Genomic DNA, 22,519 nt, shown 5'->3' with positions numbered 1-22,519 from the left:
AAAATGCATTTGTATAAACCTTATTGTATAGAATGCATATACATCCTGACATATTTTAAATGTTGTATGATTTAAAACAAAACTGTTCATGGTGAGAACAGAAGTACTTTAGTGATAGAATTATTTGGCAAGCCTGTACACTGCCTGAGGACAGAGATGTGATTGTTTGACATTTTATTTCACTTCATCTTTTTATTTTATTTCATTTTTTTATTTCACTTCATCTTAATGCCTTGGTTGTAGATGGGGCGGGAGCGTTGGAGGCTTAAGTGGTGATGCAGTGCAGTGGTCCACTTAGAACCCAGAGTCTCTGAGTTTTTCTTTCTGGTCCATGCAACAGCCCATCTGCCTCAAGGTGAAGAAGGCTGCAGGCTTCTGCTTTCCCAGCAGCAGCTCCCTGTGTGTTGGGACCGGGATGGGCTGATGCATTATGGGCTCTGGGGATCTGTGTGCTTGGAGCCAGAGGGAGACAGCATCAAGGTCCGGTTTTCTCACCTTTTGTAATTCCTTCTCCTTGGTTAAGCTGGGCGAAGAGAGCAGAGCGTGAAGGGGAGGGCTCCTCTCTTTTGCCTTCATTCTCAAAGAGTGGCGGTGGCCCGGGGGGAGGTGGAGGAGGAGGGGGTGGAGGAAGGCCGGGCCCAGGGGAGAGGACTGACAATGCGGATGCTGTCGAGGCCACTGGACCCTGCGGGAGAGAGAAAAGGGGAAGCGTTGCCTTCAGACTGATGCCCTCACTTGAGTTGGGATTTTGCTAACGTCACTCAGAACCTGTTACGGGTGAGGAAACGGGGTTCAACATTCACAAACGGGCACTGAGGGGGCACATCTGCGCATCCTGGGTCTGTTTGGGAGCTCTGGGACCGAGGTGGGGATCTACCCTGGGAGTGGAGATGACTGAGAGGTACAGCCCTGTTGGTGGAAATGGGGTTCATGCCGCCAACGCAGGGGCAAGCCAAGCCTCATTCCCAGGGCCATGTCCAAAGCTCAGGACGTGAAACAAACCAGCCTTGGCCAGTTGAGAATTGTAAGAAGAATGTAGTCCGACTGACAAGAGGATCTGACTTTCTGGGCCCCTGGGAACTGCAAACACCAATGAGAGAGAGAGAGTCGTGGAAAATACTCAGTGGTTATTAGGTGTTTTTTTGGAGCAGCCTAAGAAAGAGATACTCCAACTCTTCCTCTGGAGCTCATTTTTTCGTGCCTCGAACTGACCTTCAAGGAAGGGCGTTGTATGACCTGGACGCCCATCAGATCTGAAGGTGATCAGCGTCCAGGACCCACCTGATGGCTTCGTTCATCTGATGCTGACAGTGAACTGACTAGAACCCAAATCCTTTCTGAGCAAGAGCTATGCTTACTCTCAGTTTCGCTGCTGTGTGACATTCAAATTTTTTAAAAATATATTTAATTATTTTAGAGAGAGAGAGAGGGAGAGCATGAGCAGGGGAAGGAGCAGAGCAAGAGAATCTCCAGCAGACTCCCTGCTGGGCAGGGAGCCCGACACGGGTGCTAGTTGGGCTCGGTCCCATGACCCTGCGATCACGACCTGAGCCCAAACCAAGATGCTTGACCGACTGAGCCACCCAGGTGTCCCATGAAATTCAAATACTGTTTTCAGTAGGAAGTTCTAATAAAGCTTACATGACAGTAAAAGGTGCTCGACAATAGAGGAACTTAAAACTAGTAGGATAGAAGCACACGTATGCCACAAACTTGGGTGAAACAGCATTTATTTTACAACCTGAAGTAGAACAGTAGACCTAGGATAAGGAATTATAAGTTAGATCAAGTAAAAAATGGTCAGGAAAATTAGGGGCACCTGGGAGGCTCAGTTGGTTAAGTGTCTGAATTAAAAAAAAAATTTTTTTTTTTGAGATTTTATTTATTTATTTGATGGAGAGAGAGATCACAAGTAGGCAGAGAGAGAGAGGGAAGCAGGCTCCCCACTGAGCAGAGAACCCAATGCGGGGCTCAATCCCAGGACCTTGAGATCATGACCTGAGTCGAAGACAGAGGCTTAACCCACTGAGCCACGCAGGCGCCTCCAAGTGTCCGACTCTTGGTTTCGGCTAAGGTCATGATCTCAGGGTTGTGAGATCGAGTCCCACGTCAGGCTCTGTGCTCAGGAGGAAGTCTGCTTGTGTGCTCTCTCTCTCTCTCTCTCCCTCTCTCAAATAAATACAAATCTTTCAACAAAAGTCAGGAAAATTGAAAAAATTCAGAGTGACGGAAATGTGGTTTAGGTTCATATATTTCCAACACCAAGTACAAAATATAAAACATGTAAGTGCTAAATATTAACAAAGATGGCATATTCTTAATTTGAATGAGCAACTCAGTGTTTCAAAGTATCAATATCAGGAGGTTTTAATCTATAGTAGTTTCCAGTTCAAATAAAAAAAGTGCTATTTTCAAAGTACTTATTTAATCCTTATTACGTGTAGAATTACTCGTATTAAAGATAAAAGATTCTTCTCTCCTTCAGAATGCACGTCTTAAAAATGGAGTAGGCTGGAGGTCTTGTCTCCTGAAGCGATAATTTGTGATGTTTTCTTGTTTCTAAGAAGATTAGCCTCAGCCTGACTCCAATAGGATCCTTGGGTCATGCAGAGAACCACTACCCAATTCCTGAGACTGGCCATTTTTTTTTTTTTTTCAAAGTCTCTTAAATGTTCATTGTTATGTCACTGGGGTGAAATCTGAGAATTTGCTCTGAATCAAGAACAGCGTATAATCTAAGTTTTGCACACCAAACGTGTTCTGGTGCTCCGTTCCAGATGCTAGGAGCCCCCAAATATTACTTTTACCCCTAAACACGTAATACAGGGAGTGAAAGGCCAGACCCTCTCCTCACATCTGAAGCACCACAGCTTTCTAGTCCTCCTATTTTGAGGAAAGGAGAGAGCATACTGGCTTCTACATCTTAGAATGATTGGGATGGTGCCCTGTTCTCAGAATTCAGTCTCCTTCCCAGAGCCATTAGGGGACACTGAAACCAATATGCCCCATATTCAACTTTCGGGAACTTCGATACCTTCAGAGGGCTGACCCGGGAACCAAACAAAGGATTTACTACAACAATGGTTGGATATAAAAGCCAAAAACGAAGAGAACTCAGGAGCAGCTGAAACTCTCCACTGATTCTTCGTAGCTTCTGGCACATTCCTGCTGCCCGCCCAGTGAGGGCACAGAATGAGGCTCTGGTTTCCAAGAGGCTTAACAGTGAGTGCTCAGCCCCTCACTGCAGACAGCATCTTCAAAAGCAAACGGGTTAGCCCTTGCCTTGACAGGGCTCCGGGGGCTGTCCCTTGCAGTGCAACCTGTCTTTGCCTCTTGCTCCTCTTCTCCTCGCTCCCTGGATGTCCCAGAACAGGGAACCAGAGACTTCTGCACCCTCCCGAGGGCCAGCCACACCCACTGGAATCACAGCCCAGCACGGATCTTCAGGCGTCCCAAATGGAAAGAGAGGGAAGATGGTCGGGGAAGGGAAGGGAGCCAAGAACTCTGCAAAGTCTAGTGTGTGCCAAGTGCTGACTGTTTCCATTCATTTAACAGATATAGGACATAGGACAGGCTCTATGCCAGAGGTTCCCAAACCTGTGGGAACGTTAGAATCATTGAGGGGATCTGTTAGAAATTTGAAAGCCCAGCCCTCATCCCAGAAACACGCTCTGGGGAGGTGCGACACGGGCATGTCTATCGTTTGAAGCTCCCGAGGCGATTCCAATAGGCAGTCAAGTGTGGGAAGAATCATTCCAGGCTACCTGCTGAGATTAATCTTAGTCCTCATAATAATATTACTAGGACGGTCTTGAAATCCCTATTTAACTGAAGACAAAGCAGGAAATGAGGAAGACTGACCCAACAGTAAAAGGCCAGTAAACGGCAGAGACAGAATTCGAGCACATATCTGCTTGATTCCAAAGTCTTCTTCAGCAAAATCCTGTATATTATTTCCAGGATTAAAGAAAAAAGTCAATAGTGTAATTTAAGAACCAGAGACATAGGCTACCTCAGCACATATGTAGTGTGTTGCTCTTGGGGCTTTGGCTCGAAGACACATAAGGGAAGTATGGGGGGTGTTGTTGTAACTGGGTTAATTTTTATCTCCACTATGCCTTGCTCTGGAAGCCTTGGGTGTTGGACCCCATATCTCAGCATCAAGTCATTCTTGGTACGGGTTTGTTGTGACTCTATGCCGTTGGTTCGAGAAACTGGCCTCTTGCCTTATTCATCTTTCCCGAGTACCTGGTTCCATTAATGGGGCATCTGCACCCAAGTCTTGGTTCCTTGCCTAATGGTCAAGTTTTTCTGGCATGGGAACCTGACCTCTCTCTCTACTCTTCCCCCCACTCGCTCACTCTCTCTCTAAAATAAATAAAATCTTTAAAAAAAATACTATTTTGATATGTTGATGAACCAAGTCTCAAATAACTTAGAGCCCCAGACTGGAAACAAATGAAAACACATTTTACTAAAGTCATTGTTAAAAATGACCTGCAACTTAAAAAAAAAAAAAGAAAAAAAGAAAGAAAAGCAGCATATTTATGACTTTAAAGGGCCACATTCAAGGTGCAAAAGTTCGCTTCTGTTGCAGCAGGAGCACAGCACAAAACCTAGAAATGCTGGTTTTTGAGAGCTATTAAGATTAATTTTGAGAGCAGATGTTTGATTTATACTTTTTTTGGGGGGGTGGACAATGACTATCTGTGAATCTCTTCCTCTAAATTAATTTCAACTGTCCTGGGAACAGCTGCTTCCTCTGATTTTAAATATACAAACTATAAAATAATGAAACCATTGTATGCAGCATGTGGAAGGCTTGTAATGTTTTGGATATATATGCCATATATATAACATGCAATACAGTTATGAACTAATATACACTGCATTTTTTTCATTAAATGTTACTTGAAATTAGCTACTAATCATTTTATTACTTTACAATTTAGATTTTATTCTGTAGAAGAAACTACTTCTGGTTCTTAAATGAAACCTCCTTATTGTTTTGCTGGTGGCAATTACGATGTCATTAACAACCCATTTTTATCCCCAATGGCAAACCATTGCTGTAGTGATCTAGTTAGTTAGGTTACAGTCTAGCTTTGGATCTAAATAATTTATAAAAAAGATTCCACTCCAATTATCCATTTTGCTAAATTTGTAGAAAGTGGGTCTAATGGGGGTACTTTTAGACAGAGGTTTTCTATCTTTGTGAAAAATTAGGCAAAAAAGTGAAACATAGCTGCTTAAGTAAAAAAAAAAAAAACAAAAAACAAAAAACAAACTACCAACATCGTCTCTGTTTGTCTGTCTCTTGGCCCTAAGTTTTCCATCTAAGATTTCTCTGCTTCATAATTGATTTGTTTGGGGATGCCAGGGTGGCTCAGTTGGTTAGGAATCTGCCTTTGGCTCAAGTCATGATCTCAGGGTCCTGGGATTGAGTCCTGCATTGGGCTCCCTGCTCAGCAAGGAGTCTGCTCTCCCTCTGCCCCTCCCCCTACTCATGTGTTCTCTCTCTCTCATATAAATAAATAAAACTAAAATAAAATTAATAATCCATATTAATAAAAATAAAATTAATAATCCGTATTAAATAACGGATTTGGAAATCTTCAAATCTTACACTTTAAATTCCAAGCTTTTTCAAAGCCAACAATAATAGTAGCAGATGGTTTGGTCTCCATAGAACCTAACTCTGTAACGGATAGATTGAAAGTGAATTAGGCTGAGTAGCCTCATCGGTCAGTCCACTCAGCACACATTTCCCGAGTGCCCCCTTGCAAGGAACTGGGTATACGGTAAAGTCAGCATGCACCCTGTTATTAAGAAACACGTAATCTAGCAGGGGTGTCACATGCACAAGTCAGTCATCACAGACGACGCAGCTGGACGCGGGCCGTGTGTAACAGGAACTGGGGCGTGAAAGGCACAAGCGAGGGCATGACCGACTCTCCCCAGGACAGTGCGGTTACGGGAGCCAGAGAAGGGCTGTTGTGGCCTATGCCTGGGCTGCACCATCCCATGTGTGGGAGAGGATGGGTTCCTATAAAGAGAGACGCCGAGGGAGAAACACACAAGCAGGTAACATTAAAGTGGATAACATCTACCTTTAAGAACAGGTCAGCCAACCTACATCTTGGCCCGTGTTTTTATCAGTTTTTTAAAAAGCAGAGACTAAGAAAATAAAAATACCACGCAACAGACTCTTGGAACCAGTGGACTATGTCCCATACAACACAGTTTCTGCTACAATGTCTCCTCTATGAAACTAGCTTAGTGATTGTAATAATCTGACCCACCTGTCTGGCCAAGTATTTGTGAAGATCACAGATAAAGCTACAAAATGAAACATCTGCCATACAGTGGTACTATTTATGCCCCCCCCATCCCTTGCCAGCCATCCTTTCTTTATGGTCCCCACCCCAGGTCCCCTTCACACTTACACACAGCTGCCTTCTGATTCTGGATCAGATTCTTTCTCTAGCTGCCCTCCTTGGAGCCAATCTGACCCATCCATCCCCTGGTTTATAGTCAGTGACCTCTAGGTAGCAGTGACAAGGTACATGCGCCTAATTACACACTTCAGAAGCAGTTTAAAAATCGCAAAGCCATTTTAGTCACAAATACGCTTACATTAACGTGCCACAGTTGCAGGAATTCTAATTGTTTTACAACTGAAATTCTTGTTCAAATGCTGTTTGTTAATTTCCTAATATAGCATCTAAAATTCAAAGGTGATGGGGTGCCTGTGTGGCTCAGTCGGTTAAACATCTGGTCATGACCTTGAAGTTCTGGGATGGAGCCATGTTGGGCTCCCTGCTCAGGGGGGAGTCTGCTTCTCCCTTTGCTCCTCCTTCATCCCCCCTGCTTGTGCCCTTGCTCTCTCTCTCTCTCTCTCAAATAAATAAGATTTTTTAAAAAAATTTTAAAGATTTTATTTATTTGACACAGAGAGAGAAATCACAAGTAGGCAGAGAGGCAGGCAGAGAGAGAGAGAGGAGGAAGCAGGCTCCCCACTGAGCAGAGAGCCCGATGCGGGACTCGATCCCAGGACCCTGGGATCATGACCTGAGCCGAAATCAGAGGCTTTAACCCCCTGAGCTACCCAGGTGCCCCAAATAAATAAGATCTTAATAGAATAAAACAAAATAAAATTAGATACGAGGGTGAAGAGCCACTCCTATACCACGATAGGAGGGAGGGGTTAAATGAAGGAAATACCAGTTTGAGAACTAAAGACTTTCTATACACATGACCAACTGTTCTTGTTGCAAAAAAAAAAAAATACTTCACAAATTCATGATTTAGGGTTTGTTTATATTTTAGAATCAAAACTAATTTCTTTCTATTTTTTGCAAGATGTACTTTGATCAAGAACTTAGTGAATTGATACATTTCCAAATTTGTCAATTTCTATACGTGCTTGTGAATTTTACTTTCATATTTATATCACGCTTTCATTGGCAGACAACTATAATCAAGAAAAAAGATTGCACATAAACTAACAGATGATCATCCTGCACAACATAAGTAGAAGCCAAAGGGAATTATGACTTTCGTCTCTATTTTCTTATTTTTATCACTTCCTATAATTCTGAGACTTCTTCTGCCAATGAAAACAAAGTTTCTGGGGGCCCTTCCAAAAAACAGTTAAAAATATTACAATGAAGTGCTGCATAATATTTTAGGCATATGTTTATTAATAATTTTTTAAAAAGTCAATTTTGGGACTATTTCCTATTTCATTTTTGGTAACAGAACACTACTTGAATTTTAGGGATGAAATACAAAGATGGTCCCACAATTCTAAAGGAAATGTGGGGCCTGTTGTGATCACTTTTCTGCAGAGGCAAGGTTCCAAACACCCTCATCTCAAGAAGCACCAGAAGGGTCATGAAGATACATCGCAGAGTTTCGTCAATGACGTCTGATGGTCTCTGTCTTGCCCACCCTTCCCGCCTCACGTGACTTATGTGAGCTATGGAAGCCGATGAAGAAGAAACAGAACAGAAGAAAGTCCCTTCAGAGGAGGAGTAACAGGGTTAAGTTGGAACACAGCCTGGGAATAACATGCACAGTCTATATTAGTTTGTGGAAACCAGTAACTTACGGTGTTTATGCCTGTTGCACTCCTAACTTATGTATCTGGATGTGGCCCTTCAAAAAGGTGATGATTTCTGCTTTACACATGCCAAGCAGAAATGCTTTAGTGAAAGCAGACCAAGCCTTCGGAGCAGCAGAGTCTAGAAGGATCTATTGAGCACCATCTAATTTGCTCAACTGATGCAGCTATTTTGCACAAATTGTCTTGGTAAGTAGCCTTAATTATTAGTTTGCCCTTGCTTTGCTACTGCTATCTGGAACAAATCTGGCATTTCCAGATTGTCTTGTCTTCTTGTTTGCCAGCACTGGCAGCTTGAAAATATAATTTCTCATCAAACAAAAAAAAAAAAAAAAAAAAAGGAAAGATAAATTTTCCATGGGAAAATTTTCCAGAGTTAAAGATAGCAGAGTATACCCATCAAAGAGGCAAACTATAGATAGCCAATAGTTATAGGAAGACTGAGAGTGACATGTGGCTTGAATTATCTGTTCAACTATTTCATTTGGCCAGAAAATCCTAGGTCTGAACTCTCATCAAAATAAAGTGTTTGCTTTTCTTTCAGATGTTAGGGTCTTGATGAAATGATAATATTTCTTATAACTTCTTATATTTCTTAAATATAAGAATTTAATTTTCTTAATTTTCTTAAATTTATATAAATTTAAGTTAATTTTCTTAAATTTCTTAAATTTATTATATTTCTTAAATTTCTTATATTTCTATATCAAGCCTATAGTATATGCTTGGTAAATGATGGGGTGAAGGAAATAACAGTTGTTAGAAAAATGATTGACGTTTGGCTCTATGAAAGAGTTTTTTTTTTTTTAAAAGAAGCTTTAGCATCTCCTGAACTTTATCATTGAAACACACGAAGAGTAGCTTTTGTCTCAACTGCAGGCTCCAAAATTCACAGGGAAGTTTAATTGATGCTCAAGTCTGGGAAGAGGTCTGTGGGGAGCTCAGCTTGCATCATGAGATGCAACCCAGACCAGTGAACTGTGGTCTGGGTGGGGCTCTGTGCTACATTTGCTACATTCAGGGCAGGGTTTGTCCTACCTGCATCTTCCTCCCTTCCCTTAAGAAATCCTCTGGCTTCATCTAATATTAGCATGCATTTATTGAGTTTACACCAGCTGGGAATTAGTGGCGAGCAGGTGGCAAGGGACAGGTGCAGGGGAGGCGTTTGGGACCAATAGTCTGCTGCCTGTTATAAAATGCATTGTCCATTTTGGTTACCACCCTTGGAGAGAAGAAGTAAAGAGATATTACTTATGCAGCTCTTGCACAAGGAACAGAGTCTGTGGCTAATGGAGTTACATGCTGGGAATTTCATCCTGAAGGACTGTGATTACAAATTAATGTGTTCAATGTAGCCAATGCCACCGGGCATGGCATGGCGTTTAAGGTCCCGTACCAGTCCCTACTGCAGATTCCAGGCTGAATCAGGGCGGGGTGGCAGGGTGGGTAGAAAGCCCTGCTTTCATGAGCTCCTGGCCTCGGAAAAGAGGGGAAAGAGAGAAGCACTTCGGTGTTCCCAAACGGCAGGCTCTCAGCTCTCAGCCTTTGTGTCTTTGCTCAGGCTGTGCCTTTGTTTGGAAGACTTCCCCAATTTACAGTCTGGAAAACCCTTGCCTATCCTTCAAGGCTCACCTCAAACGTCTCCTCTTTTTCGTAGGTTTTTCTCTCCCAAGTGCAGATTTCCTCTTTCTCTATTGCGAGCCCCCGTTAGGAACCCCCGTGTTAGGGTTGTTCCTGGTATACGGCAGTTATCTGCCAATCTGTCAGTGAGTTCAGATTTGGTCATGAGCCTGAGCACAGGAGAGCCACTCATTCTTCATCTGCAGGTCCCCGGTAATGTGGCCCAGTGCCTGAAACACGGCAGGTGCTTCATAAATATTTACTGAAGTGAATAAGGAACTGCTTCACAACGCAGAAAGTGCTAGGCATCATAAAAGCAGCACAAATTTTAAGGGGTGCTGTGGAGGTTCTGTGGGGCAAAGGGGAACTTCCAGCTTGGGACACAAGCAGAGGAGACGGGAGAGGATCTTGGAGAGACCATTTGAAGTAGGCTTTGAAGGTTGGCTGGACTGGATTTGGCACAAGGAAGCAAGAGGAAGGGGGAGGTGACACAAGCCTTGTCATTACAACATCTATTTGCAACTTGAGTGTTAGCATCATGCAAGAATTTATAGACCCACGTGAGTGATGTCTTTCTAGGCATTACCTCCTTTTTTATTTTTTAAGATTTTATTTATTTATTTCAGAAATAGCAAGCGAGTGAGCAAGTCAGGGGGAGGAGCAGAGGGGGAGAGAATGAGAAGCTGAAGCAGACTCCAGCTCAGGATGAGGCCAGACGTGGGGCTCGATCCCACCATCGCGAGATCATGACCTGAGCCCAAACCAAGAGTCAGATGCTTCCCCCACGGGGTCACCCAGGCGCCCCTGTAGGCATTACCTTCTTATGTGGCACATTTGTTTAATCAAACTACCACTGCTTGAAACTATCTTTGAAGATTGCCTTCAGATCTATTTACAAAAACATACAAACCAAGCAATCACTCATGCTCTAAACTCTGTTCCTTTTGATTGAAAAGAGTATTACTTGAATTAATCCCCCCCCCCCCCCAAAAAAGGGGGTCTTAATGGCTTTTGGCCATTTGAAAAGATAAAATTCACTTTTAAAGAAGGAGGATTTGCTATCATTTAATACCCTAAAAGAGATGGGCTGAAGGAAGGCTTTACTGGCTCTTGCCCTGGCCGGGAAGGACAGGGAGATGGACAAAAAATACAACCACGGTCATGATTAATGCGGGGCCCGGTCTCAGTAAGTGGACAAGTCCCCCCGGGGGAACGATGAGGGCTGAACTTGGACCCAGAGGAGTGGCTCCTCAGCGATGAATGTGAGCCCCGGGGTACCCAGCGTTGTTCAGCTCTGACTGGAGTGACAGCTGAGCTCACTCAACGTCTCCTCTGGTTCAGGCACCCCCGGTTCTGTTCTGGGGAGCACCTCTGCCTGCAAGCCTAAACCACCACCTTCTCATTTTCCTAAGAGTTGCTGCAGGAGAGGGTAAGGAACAGGACATTGTCAGTTGCACCACTGCCTTCAACGTTACACACAAAAGAATTTTAAAAGCACACACCTTAATTAAAATATTCCCAAGGCGATGGTTTAAATAAATTAGGAAGGTGTATTAACTTGCTAGCCCTCAGGTTAAGAGAGTTCAAAGTTCTTGTTGAGAAAAAGTGCTAGTAAATAAAATAACCTTTTAAAATTTTAATTAATTAATTAATTTGACAGACAGAGAGCACAGGCAGGGGGAATGGCAGGGGGAGAGGGAGAAGCAGGCTCTCTGCTGAGAAGGGAGCCCCATGTGGGTTTTGATTCCAAGACCCAAGGATCAAGATCTGAATTAAAGGCAGATGCTTGGGGCGCCTGGGTGGCTCAGTGGGTTAAGCCGCTGCCTTCGGCTCAGGTCATGATCTCAGGGTCCTGGGATCGAGTCCCGCATCGGGCTCTCTGCTCAGCAGGGAGCCTGCTTCCCTCTCTCTCTCTCTCTGCCTGCCTATCCGACTACTTGTGATTTCTCTCTGTCAAATAAATAAATAAATAAATCTTTTAAAAAAAAAAAAAAAAAAAGGCAGATGCTTAACTCAGTGAATCACCCAGGCACCCCTAAAATAATCTTGATTGTTAAGGTTGGCACTTTTAAAAGCTATTACTCTTTTGATTTAGGAAGGGAAAAATTTAAAAACTCTAAAAAATTTACATATTTTTATTAACCACTAATAAAACTCAGGTATTTGACATAATAAACATGGTTTCAAATATAAAACATGTAGAGTGTTAAAGTGTAGCTAACTCTGAGCCACTGTGTATGAAATTGTAGATATTTATTTATCTATTTTATTTTTTTATTTAAATAGGCTCCATACCCAGCGTGGAGACCAATATGGGGCTTGATCTCATGACCCTGAGATCAACTCCTGAGCTGAGATCAAGAGTTGGACACTTACCTGAGCTGCCCAGGTGCTCCTGTAGATGTTTATTTTTAACCTATACTTACTCCACCGAAGATATAGCTCGAGTACAAATAAAATCCTCAAATAATCCCCAAGCGTCAAAAGGCAGAAATCGAAGTTAGAAGCAATAATTCATCCAATCAGACAACTGGTCTACAAACGATCCAGAGTTCATAACACAAAGTCAAGCATACTCCTTCCTTCTATGAAACTGTAGCTACCTCCAACCCCCAGCAGCTGTTTTCTAGAGATCACTGATTCACTGCCACATTCTCGAGGATAGCCAAGATATGGAAGCAACCTGACTGTTCACTGGTAGACAAATGGATGAGGAATGTGTGGTACACACACACACACACACACACACACACACACACACAGGAATATCACTCACTGAGCCATAAAAAAATGAGAGCTTACCATTTGTGACAATATGGATGGACCTAGATGGTATTTAACTAAATGAAGTAAGTCAGACAGAGAAAGAAAAATGCCACATGATCTCACTTACATGTGGAATCTAAGGAACAAACCAAAAGAAACAGATTCATAAATACAGAAAACAATAAATAAAATAAAATAAAATACATACATACAGAAGAAACTGACGGGTGTGGGCACGAGATCAGGAGAACAAGTGAAGGGGACTAGGAGGTACAGGCTTCCGGTTATAAAACAAGTAAGTCTTGGGAATGAAAAGCACAGCAGGGAATACGGTCACTAATGTCGTTAACTCTGTGGGACAGCAGGTGGTCACTGGACATGGTGGTGATCACTTCCTAATGTACATAAACACTGAATCACCGCGTTGTATACCCGAAACCAAGAGAGGACTGTGTGTCAACTACGCTTCAATAAAATAATAACATGAAGGCCACCAATAAGGTGGACGATGGCAGCCTCTTCCCATGTCCCCAGACAATGCTGCCCCCCAGGGTTTCTCCTCCATCAGGTCCTCTTTTTTTTGGTCCCTGCATCCATTTAACTGTGGTCCTCAGACCCTACCCCTGCTTAGTGACTCCACCCGCCTGCTACAACCCTCCACGCAGAGCATCTCACCTGCCCTGAAAAGACAAATTGAAGGCTCCCATCAAGGTTTCCTTGCTCCTCTCCTGGGTCCTCGTGTGGATTTCCCCGTCTGTACTAATGTTGCTGGGATTCTCCCAGATTTCCAGATTGGAAACTTCGTGTTTAGGTTTGATCTCTCTCTCTCAGCTTTGTCCTCAACTTGGTGTCCACTCTCTTTCTTTACACTTTTGCCCCCACTCACCAGGTCACAAAGTGATTGCCACAGCCCCAGCCATCCATTAAAGCTTCCCAACATGGATCGGGGCCTCTGATCTCTTCTCTTTCCCATCTGTCTTTCACAACTCCTGAATCACCATCTATGGTGTGCTTGCTTTTTGCTCAAAAACCTGTGGTGAAGGAAAAAACCCTGCATACTACATATGGACTTATCTTCTTAGGGTTATGACATGCAGACAGACTTCACCACCTGGCCCCCACCTGCCTTTCTGGTCTCAACTCTTGCCATGTTCAGCTCTGCAAAATTCACAGGTTTTCTCTCAAAGTATTTTGTTCATGTCCTATGCGCATAAGCCAAATTCCCTGTTAAGAACTGCCCTTTCCTTTACTATCTTTCTAGGGCTCTGCGAACTCCTACTCATCCTTCAAGACCCAAACCAAACGTCAGCCCTTTTGTTGTCCATTCCTCTCACCTAGGAAGTCTAATTAGCAAGGTTTAGTTTCCAACAGAGCCTTATATTATTGTTACTTATTTTCACATCATAATTGGAACCTGCCGCTTGCCAGCAGAGACTGTAACATAAATAGAATGTCTGATGTGTGCCTTGTCCCTGGTAGGTAGCCAATACATGGCTATTAAGTAAATGAGTTGCTAAATAAATGGAAGAGTAAAAATGAAAGATCTCTCCTGAGTCTCCCTCCAGTTGGACTCCTCGGGTCCAACTTGAATATCCTACAGCAGTGTTTTTCAAATCTTATCACGCAGGTAAGGCACCTGGGGCAATCTTGTTAAATGCAGTTTCTGATTTGGGGGGCCTGGGGTGGGGCCTGAATTCTGCCCCCCCCCACGTTCTGTGTGAGCGCCGCGCTTTGTGCTTACTTCCAGCGGGGCTGCATCCGTTCATACGTCCTTCAGCAAGAATGTGAGTTTCAGGGGACAGGAACGGTGTCGACCGCGTCTTATATCCGCTTCTGCATTCTCGGCACCTTGCCCAGAACCTGGGTCATGGTAGGTGCGTAAGCTATGTTTGTTTAATTACTAGTTTCTTTGAGGCTGTTCAAAGCCAATGCCTGGCTTCCTTCATTATCTGTGCATTTGGAACGCCTCTGCTAGTCCATGCTACTCCTGACTCCCTCGGAGCAGTCTGGATCTTCTCCGTAGGAGAACAAAAGTAATTGGTTACCCAAAGCCCCAAAAGGGAGCTAAAAACCCAGGAGCAATTAAGTCGACTGAACACAGCTGTGGTCAGGTAGGCTGGAAGGAGCCACTCTCCGAGGCCCGGAGCCCCGCGGAGGAGATCAAGGAGCTCTGTGACCCAGGCGAGTGACACACCGTGTCACGGTAGTGAATGACACTACCGACTCACTTTGATCAGTAAACCTAAGGCACAGGTTGGATACAAGCTCTCGATGAAAATTTTGATATAAAAGATTGAGAACAGTTTCCTTCTGTAAGAATCAAGAGGGAGCCAGAGAGGCCAGAAGTCGGGAAAACTTACAAGACATACATATTTAATGACATGCGACAGGGCCTACATTATTTATAAGTCAGAATGCCCTCTGGCTGAGTTTTAATTTGCTCACAGCGAACTGTTACGCTTGCGTTTTGTTAACGGACGTTTGGTCTTTACACTGAGGAAGAGGATCAAGAGAAAGCTCGGCGCCCAGAAAAGGGAGTGATGGCAAAATGTTTTGCTTTGAGAAAAATAAAAGCCCCCTCGTCTGTCACTGGGCCACTCCCAACTACTTGTGTTTTTCTGGAGGTTCGATGCCTGGCAACTGGTGTAGAGCACAGATGGGTTAAAGGCACATTCCTAACAGAAGGAGTCCTGTCCCTGTTACGTAAGGCTTCATGCACGGTCACTTACGTGCACTTTTATTCCTCTCCACGACTCATTACACCCCACTGGTTCCCAAAACTAAAGGAACCCAGGGAGACCTACAAAAGGACCGAAAGAAGTCAACACGTTTAATATCAAAAAGTTAAGACGACAAACAGGTTTTGTCCGGTTCACGGAATCCTTTCCATGACCTCTTCCTGGCCAGGGCCACACAGAACACAGTAACTGTCTCCAAGTCGATCTGGCCAATTCATAGAAAAAAATAAGTTATTTTGGTAGTTTTCAGTGTGAGGACAAGGCCTTGGCTGTTCAGCGCTTATTATCTGACCTACAGGAACTGCCAACGATATTACAAATCTGACCAACTGCGAGGGATGACAAGTAACAGGGTCTCCCCTGGGCTCCTGCCAAAGGGCCGATTTATTCGACAAAGTGCGTGTGAGACGCAGCGCTGAGGACACCACATGAATTAATACTGTAAAGGGTCGCCAGTAATTAAATGGAGAACTGCAGGTTGCTTCTGGCGCCGGGTCCTTCTGGATCACGGTCCTGGAAAGGGACAGTTTGCAGAAATGAGATGTCATTTCCCGCAGTAAACGTCACAGGACGTTCCACAGAGATGAGCCCACAGCTGCTGCTCGCCCCCGCCGCGCCCACACACTTGTTCACAGACCCTTGCGCCGGGCTCGGGCCCCAAGAATCGCCAGCCTCCAAGTCTGACATTTCGCCCTGACAACTGAAGGGAACAACAGTTGCCTGACACAGCTGTGGTCTGAGGGCGAATGTCAGGAGGTGGGAGCTGGCAAGGCCGGTCCCAGCCGTGAACTCAGGAGGAGCGATGACTTCGGAGAGCCCGGAGCCTCAAGCAGCCTGCTGCTGGGCCCCCAAACCCCCAGACGGCTCAACCCTCAACACCTGATTTGAAAATGGAGAAAACACAAGGGTTGCTCCAAACACCGAGATGTTAAGTCACCCTAAGCTTTCTGACTGTGTCCCTTACAATGGAACGTGTCTCTTCAACCTTCTGAGCACGGAGGGGTCAGTGAGCCCCAACACCCCGTCGTGCTACGTCCTCTCGGATCCCCGTCGTCTCATAAATACATTCTGTCTGTGTGGCTGTGATCAGCGGGCAAAGGCGTGAAGTTACTCCTACTTATTTTTTCTTCCCAAAGGCCATCTGATCAGAGCATTCGAACAGCCCTCGCAAGAGCGCCGTGATTCTGGCTGTGGACGTTTTTCGTTCACTTTGCCGCTATGTTGATAGACTACGGTCTGTCCGAGCTTACTTCGGACTATGGGATCTTTTAAATAGTTTTTAGTCATTTGGATTTAAAAACTTTTTTTTTGTTGTTTAAGGTTTTATTTGTCTGTCAGAAAGAAAGAGAGAGAGAGAGAGAGAGAGGGAGCACAAGCAGGGGGAGGATGTGGGGGGGAGGGAGAAGCAGGCTCCCCCTGGACCAGGTCCCCCTGATCCCGGGACCCAGAGATCATGACTTGAGCTGAAGGTGGATGTTTAACTGACTGAGCCCCCCGGGCATCCCCAAATCTTTGGTTTTTATAATATACTTTGTAATACATGTGTGGGTTATTTTTTTTTTTAACCCCAAACCTTAGAAGAGGAGGACTAAAATATTAGGAAATGTATTTCTATATGTATGTCTTAAAGCTTGTTAAAGTATTTTGCAGGGGCACCTGGATGGTTTAGTCATTAAGTGTCTGCCTTTGGCTCAGGCCATGATCCCAGGGTCCTGGGATTGAGCCCCGTATGGGCTCCCTGCTCAGCAGGGAGCCTGCCTCTCCCTCTCCCACTCCCCCTGCTTGTGTTCCCTCTCTCACTGTCTCTTTCTGTCAAATAGATAAATAAAATATTTATTTAAAAAGAAGATTTTACATATAGGATGTTCACTGAACCAATACTTTCTTACCATAATCCTTCTCCACTTTTAATATCTGGGCACAACCTTCCCATTAAAGAAGTGAAGCAGGTGCTCTGGTTTATAACAATTACCATTTTATTTATCTATCTATCTATCTATCTATCTATTTATTTATTTATTTTTGAGGGTGAGAGAGAGAGAGAGAGCACCGGTGTGCACACACAGGCGCACAGGGGGAGAGGGGCAGAGGAGAGAGAACCTTAATTAAGCAGGCTCCGCACCCAGCTCAGAGCCCGACACGGTGCTCGATCCCACCACCTTGAGATCACATCCTGAGTCAAAATTAAGAGTTGGACGCTTAGCTGACTGAGCTACTTAGGTGCCCCTACAATTACTATTTTATTTTATTTTTTTACAATTACCATCTTAAATCATATTCTCCCATTAGCATAACATGTGCTCCATACATAATAGCTGCCACTACTCTTAGGCAATCCATGCCACCCAATGCCTGCTCGAAGGATTATATTTTATGTAAAACATATACACACATGTATAAATATGCCATTTATGTTTTATAACATGTTTTTAAAAATGTACCATGTGTCAGGTCATGAAATCGGTTCAGTGGGTCTCAGCCAGAATTTTATAAGAAATGAAATAAAATAGAAAAAAATATTTGAATACATTTCACTTGTTAAGAGACAGAAGTGTTCTGTAAAACTTGTTTTAGTGTTGTGAACTGGTTGTGTCTGGTGTGTACGTAGTAATGAACTGTATTTCTCACTGTTAGTTGCCTTTAAAAATTTGAAAGCTATTGTTACAAGGCTTATATTTCTAATGAAAATAATGAAAACATAAGTATTCACTCTAGAATAAAGGGAAACAACGATGCTTATTTTTCTATAACTAATATTTGATTCTTTTTTTAGAGGGGGCAGGAGCAGAAGGAGAGAGGGAGAATCTTAAGCAGGCCCCACGTTCAGCCTGGAGCCGAAATGGGGCTCGTGCTCATGACCCTGAGATCATGATAGGAGCGGAAATCAAGAGTCAGACGCTCAACCAACTGACCCCAGGTGCCCCTAATATTTGATTCTTATCTTATATATTCAAAACACCATTACTCAGCTTTGTACAGTGTGGTAAAAGGTACTGAAACCATTTAAAAGTAATTTTTTTCTATGGGTGCCATTAGAAAATTAATTGCCAAAAAAAAAAAAAAAAAGAAAATTAATTGCCTAGCTTTTGGCAACATGACTATTTCCCACAAGTGGGTTCTCTTTCCTTTTCCATTTATTTACTATGAGTATAATAAGAAGACATCCAGGGACTCTTGCTGTTTAGTTTACTACTCTCTAGTGATGACCTATTTCCACGGCAAACACATGACAATTCCCCTTTATGACAAACTGGTCTGTAACAAGACAGTATCTCATTGGAAGTGTAAAAAAAATAATTCTAATCCATCCACCCAAACACACACCTGCATCCCCATTATAACTTTCTATATTAAAACACTTAAAGTGTTTATGAACTCTTCTCAAAAATCGTAATATCTGGGGTGCCTGGGTGGCTCAAGTGGGTTAAGCCTCTGCCTTTGGCTCAGGTCATGATCTCAGGGTCCTGGAATCGAGCCTCGTATCGGGCGCTCTGCTCAGCGGGGAGCCTGCTTCCTCCTCTCTCTCTGCCTGCCTCTCTGCCTACTTGTGATCTCTGTCAAGTAAGTGGAATCTTTAAAAAAAAATCATAATATGATAGGCAGATGAAAAATAATCAATTTAGTTGTATTTTGCAACTGTGCATTTTTGCTTATGGAGAAAACAGAGTAGAAAATAAAAGGAAGTGTTAGTCTATGGAGGCCAATGTTAATGTTTGTACAAGTGTTGGGGAGCAAAGGCAGAAGTCCCATGCTCCTTTGAAAAGTCACAGACTTGGTATTGGTATTAAGCCAACCTCACAGACATCAATATTCCAGATGAGAGTTAGGACCTAGACCACGACCACTGGGAGAACGAGAGCTCTACCCTTGAATGGAATTCACAAGTTTGCCACTTTGTTCTCTCAATATTAACTCCAGTCGGACCATCCGCTTTGACCATTTAAAGGTAACATTCATTTCTAACAGAAGGAAGTTTCCATGGAAAGGCTTTCTACAACAAGTGCAGACACACTGCAGAGGAAGAATCTAAGAGTCCCCGACCTCCAAAATTTTTAAAGATTATATTTCTTTATTTTAGAGGGAGAGAGAATGCATGTGCGCCTGAGGGCGGGGGAAGGGGGGCATGGAGAGGAGAGAGAGAGAATCACGATCAGACTGCCCTGCGTGTGGAGCCCCACCTGGGGCTCGATCTCACGACCCTGAGATCATGACCTGAGCCGAAATCAAGAGTGAGATGCTTAACTGACTGCGCCACCCAGGCGCCTCTCAAACCATTTCAAACCATATACTGAGTACTTGCTCTGTGCCAGGTACTATGTTAGGGGCTGGAGACAGAGATGAGTTTCCAACTGAGTGGGAGAGCCTCCAAAACACACGCATACAAACGACAACTGTATGAGCTCATGGCTATGGCTGAGCTATACTCAAGTACGAAGGAAGCACGGAGAAGAGGCATCCATCCCCGGGAAGGTCATCAGCACGACATATGTTTGGGACATTGCAAAAAGGGCTAAACCATCTGAGATCTGCAGACTTTAAAACGACGACAATCTGATTTGATCTGCGTGTATTCAGGGTTCCATAATTGTCTGGCAGTGCTGGGAAGCAGTGAGAGGCGGGAAGAGAGGACAGTCGAGGCTGGAGATGAGGGCAGGGCCAAGGTCATGGGCAACATCTCAAAGGCTGGGACTTTATTTTATGACCAAGATACTACTCAAAGCACCAAGACTGCCCAAGTAATATTCAAAAATATTATTCAAAAAATCTTGAATGCCAAAAGAGAAATTTAAAACATACAAAAGGCCATTTTTATTAGTCATTCTATCTCCTTAAAAATTTTCAAACCTTTTTCAAAACCTTCCTCTATCCTTTAATTTTTTTTTTTTTTAAAGATTTATTTTATTTGACAGAGAGAGAGATCACAAGTAGGCAGAGAGGCAGGCAGAGACAGAGGGGGAAGCAGGCTCCCTGCTGAGCAGAGGGCCCGATGTGGGGCTCGATCCCAGGACACCGAGATCATGGCCTGAGCCGAAGGCAGCGGCTTAATCCACTGAGCCACCCAGGCGCCCCTATCCTTTAATTTTTAATCACAGTTTCTTAATATACATGCCATCTTAGTGCTCAAAACCTTTTGCGTTCTATCACACTGGCTGGTCGATCATTTCCCATGTAGACATCATACATAATAGATTTTATTTATTTATTTTATTTATTTTTTATTTTTTTAAGATTTTATTTATTTATTTGACGGACAGAAATCACAAGTAGGCAGAGAGGCAGGCAGAGAGAGAGGAGGAGAAAGCAGGCTCCATGCTGAGCAGAGAGCCCGATGCGGGGCTCGATCCCAGGACCCTGGGATCATGACCTGAGCCGAAGGCAGAGTCTTTAACTCACTGAGCCATCCAGGCACCCCTAGATTTTAAATGTTTATTTACTTAAGTAATCTCCACACCCAACACAGGGCTTAAACTCATGAGCCCAAGATCGAGAGTCTACTGATTCTACCGACTGAGCCAGCCAGGTGCCTTTCCTATATGTTACCTTCAACGACTGAAGAATGTTGGGTTCTTACCATAGACAACTTAACAACTTTCTTTCTGCTATCCTATAGGCAATCTCCAGACTGCTCTATGACAAATGACACTTGCACAGTTTCCACATACCTATTTTATCTTATGCTTTCCTTGAGGTCAATTCTAAGGTGTGACATTTCCAGGCAACCAGAAATGAATATTTCTACAGAGTTTCTTTCCCTGGGCAGCAGAAGGTGTGGCACTTACGGTTTTGCTCCAAGTAAGGCCAGTGGTGTGGTGTTCCTTGATGTACGCTTGCAGCTCGCTCCAAATGCTCAAATACGACTTCACCCAGTCCACGTGGCGCAAATCACTTTGTTGTAAAAGAGGGTGGAAGAGAGTAGAGTTAGGATCGAAAATAAAATTTAAAAAAGATTGGTGGGAACATGGTAATCCAGTAACTAAGACCCTGGAGGATGCTGGGCCAATAGTCCTTCTGGTTCAGTCCCTGTGAACCAATTCTAAAAAGGACCCGACAGGCCGGTGACCCAGGTCTCTCCTGAGATGAGCCAAGTGTCCTTTCTGAGCTCCAGGCGTGGGGCAGAGAGGACCACTGGGAGTGGACCCGGCAATTCAGGCCATGCGTCCTCACGTGATCTCTAACAGGGAGATGAATGCGGAGGGAGGCCACTTCCTTCTGTACTGTTTCTGATGCAAAATGAAAAGCAAAGTGCTTTCAGAAAGGAGAATGGTATTGGAAAAAAAAAAAGTCCCTTGGCTGTTTTTCTAATAATCTGAATTATTTAGCCAAGAGAGTCATGAAATCAGAGTATTTTAGAGTGGTGAGGAGGGTGCTGTTGCAAGGAGAAGGTTTCCTACAAACAGGGAACACCCAGTCCCTAATTCAACATGGAGTTGTAGGGCTGGGCACAATCGCTCAAACGCGTGTTTCCCAAACACAGAATGACTGAACTCTAGGAGGGGAGCTCAGCATTGTGGCTGTGTGTTTTTTGTTGTTGTTGTTGTTTGTTTGTTTGTTTGCTTTCATAATAGCTTTATTGAGATATAATTCAAATCCCATACAATTTACCCATTTAAAGTGTATAATCCAATAGATTAGGTCAACAGAGTCATGCAACAGATGCCATGGCCAACTCTCTAGAGGGTCCACTGAGTGAAAGTAGAAAGTCAAGCTTCCCTTTTCAATCCTCCAAGGCTCCTTGGAATCCTTTCAATTTTATAACATTACATCACCTCAAAAAAGAAATCTCATATCCATCAGCTGTTACTTCACATTTTCCCCAAACTTTCCCAGCCCCAGACAGGTGCTAAGCTACTTTCTGTCTCTCTAGATTTGCCTGTTCTGGAATTTCATATAAATGAAATCATTCAATATGTGTTTTTTTTGCATTTGACTTCTTTTACTTAGGATATTTTAAGGTATATCCATGTTGCTCTTGTATCAATACTTCATTTTCTTAATGACTGAATAACATACCATTTTATGGATACACATTTTATCTATCTGTTGCCATTGACTAACAGTTGGATTGTTTCCACTTTTTGGCTATCATAAATAAAGCTGCTATGAACATTTGTGTCCAAGGTTTTGTGTGAACATGTTTCATTTCTTTTGGAAATACACCTGGGAGTAGAACTGCTGAGTGTGTCTGCTTTTTGCAGTAAAAAATATCAGTACATATTTCTTAAACTGAGTGGTGGGCATAGAAGTCTTTTTTTGCATTTCAACGGTATCT

General features: G+C 43.5%; 1 protein-coding gene across 2 annotated transcripts in view; it reads right to left on the bottom strand.

The window, feature by feature from the left end:
* Positions 1 to 22,519, bottom strand: part of CAP2 (cyclase associated actin cytoskeleton regulatory protein 2) — a 139,748-nt gene that overhangs the window by 13,092 nt on the left and 104,137 nt on the right. For both annotated transcript variants that reach the window (XM_082731831.1, XM_082731830.1), the window contains exons 7-8: positions 21,030 to 21,135; positions 496 to 685 (exon numbers count right to left, since the gene is read on the bottom strand). In XM_082731831.1, coding sequence (XP_082587957.1) covers positions 496 to 685; positions 21,030 to 21,135 — 296 coding nt within the window. The remainder of the gene's footprint in view (positions 1 to 495; positions 686 to 21,029; positions 21,136 to 22,519) is intronic.

Source organism: Mustela nivalis, assembly GCF_964662115.1.
Source record: "Mustela nivalis genome assembly, chromosome: 5".
Taxonomy (NCBI): Eukaryota; Metazoa; Chordata; class Mammalia; order Carnivora; family Mustelidae; genus Mustela; species Mustela nivalis.
Note: the sequence above shows the minus strand (reverse complement) of the source record. Positions and strands in the feature narration are given on the sequence as shown.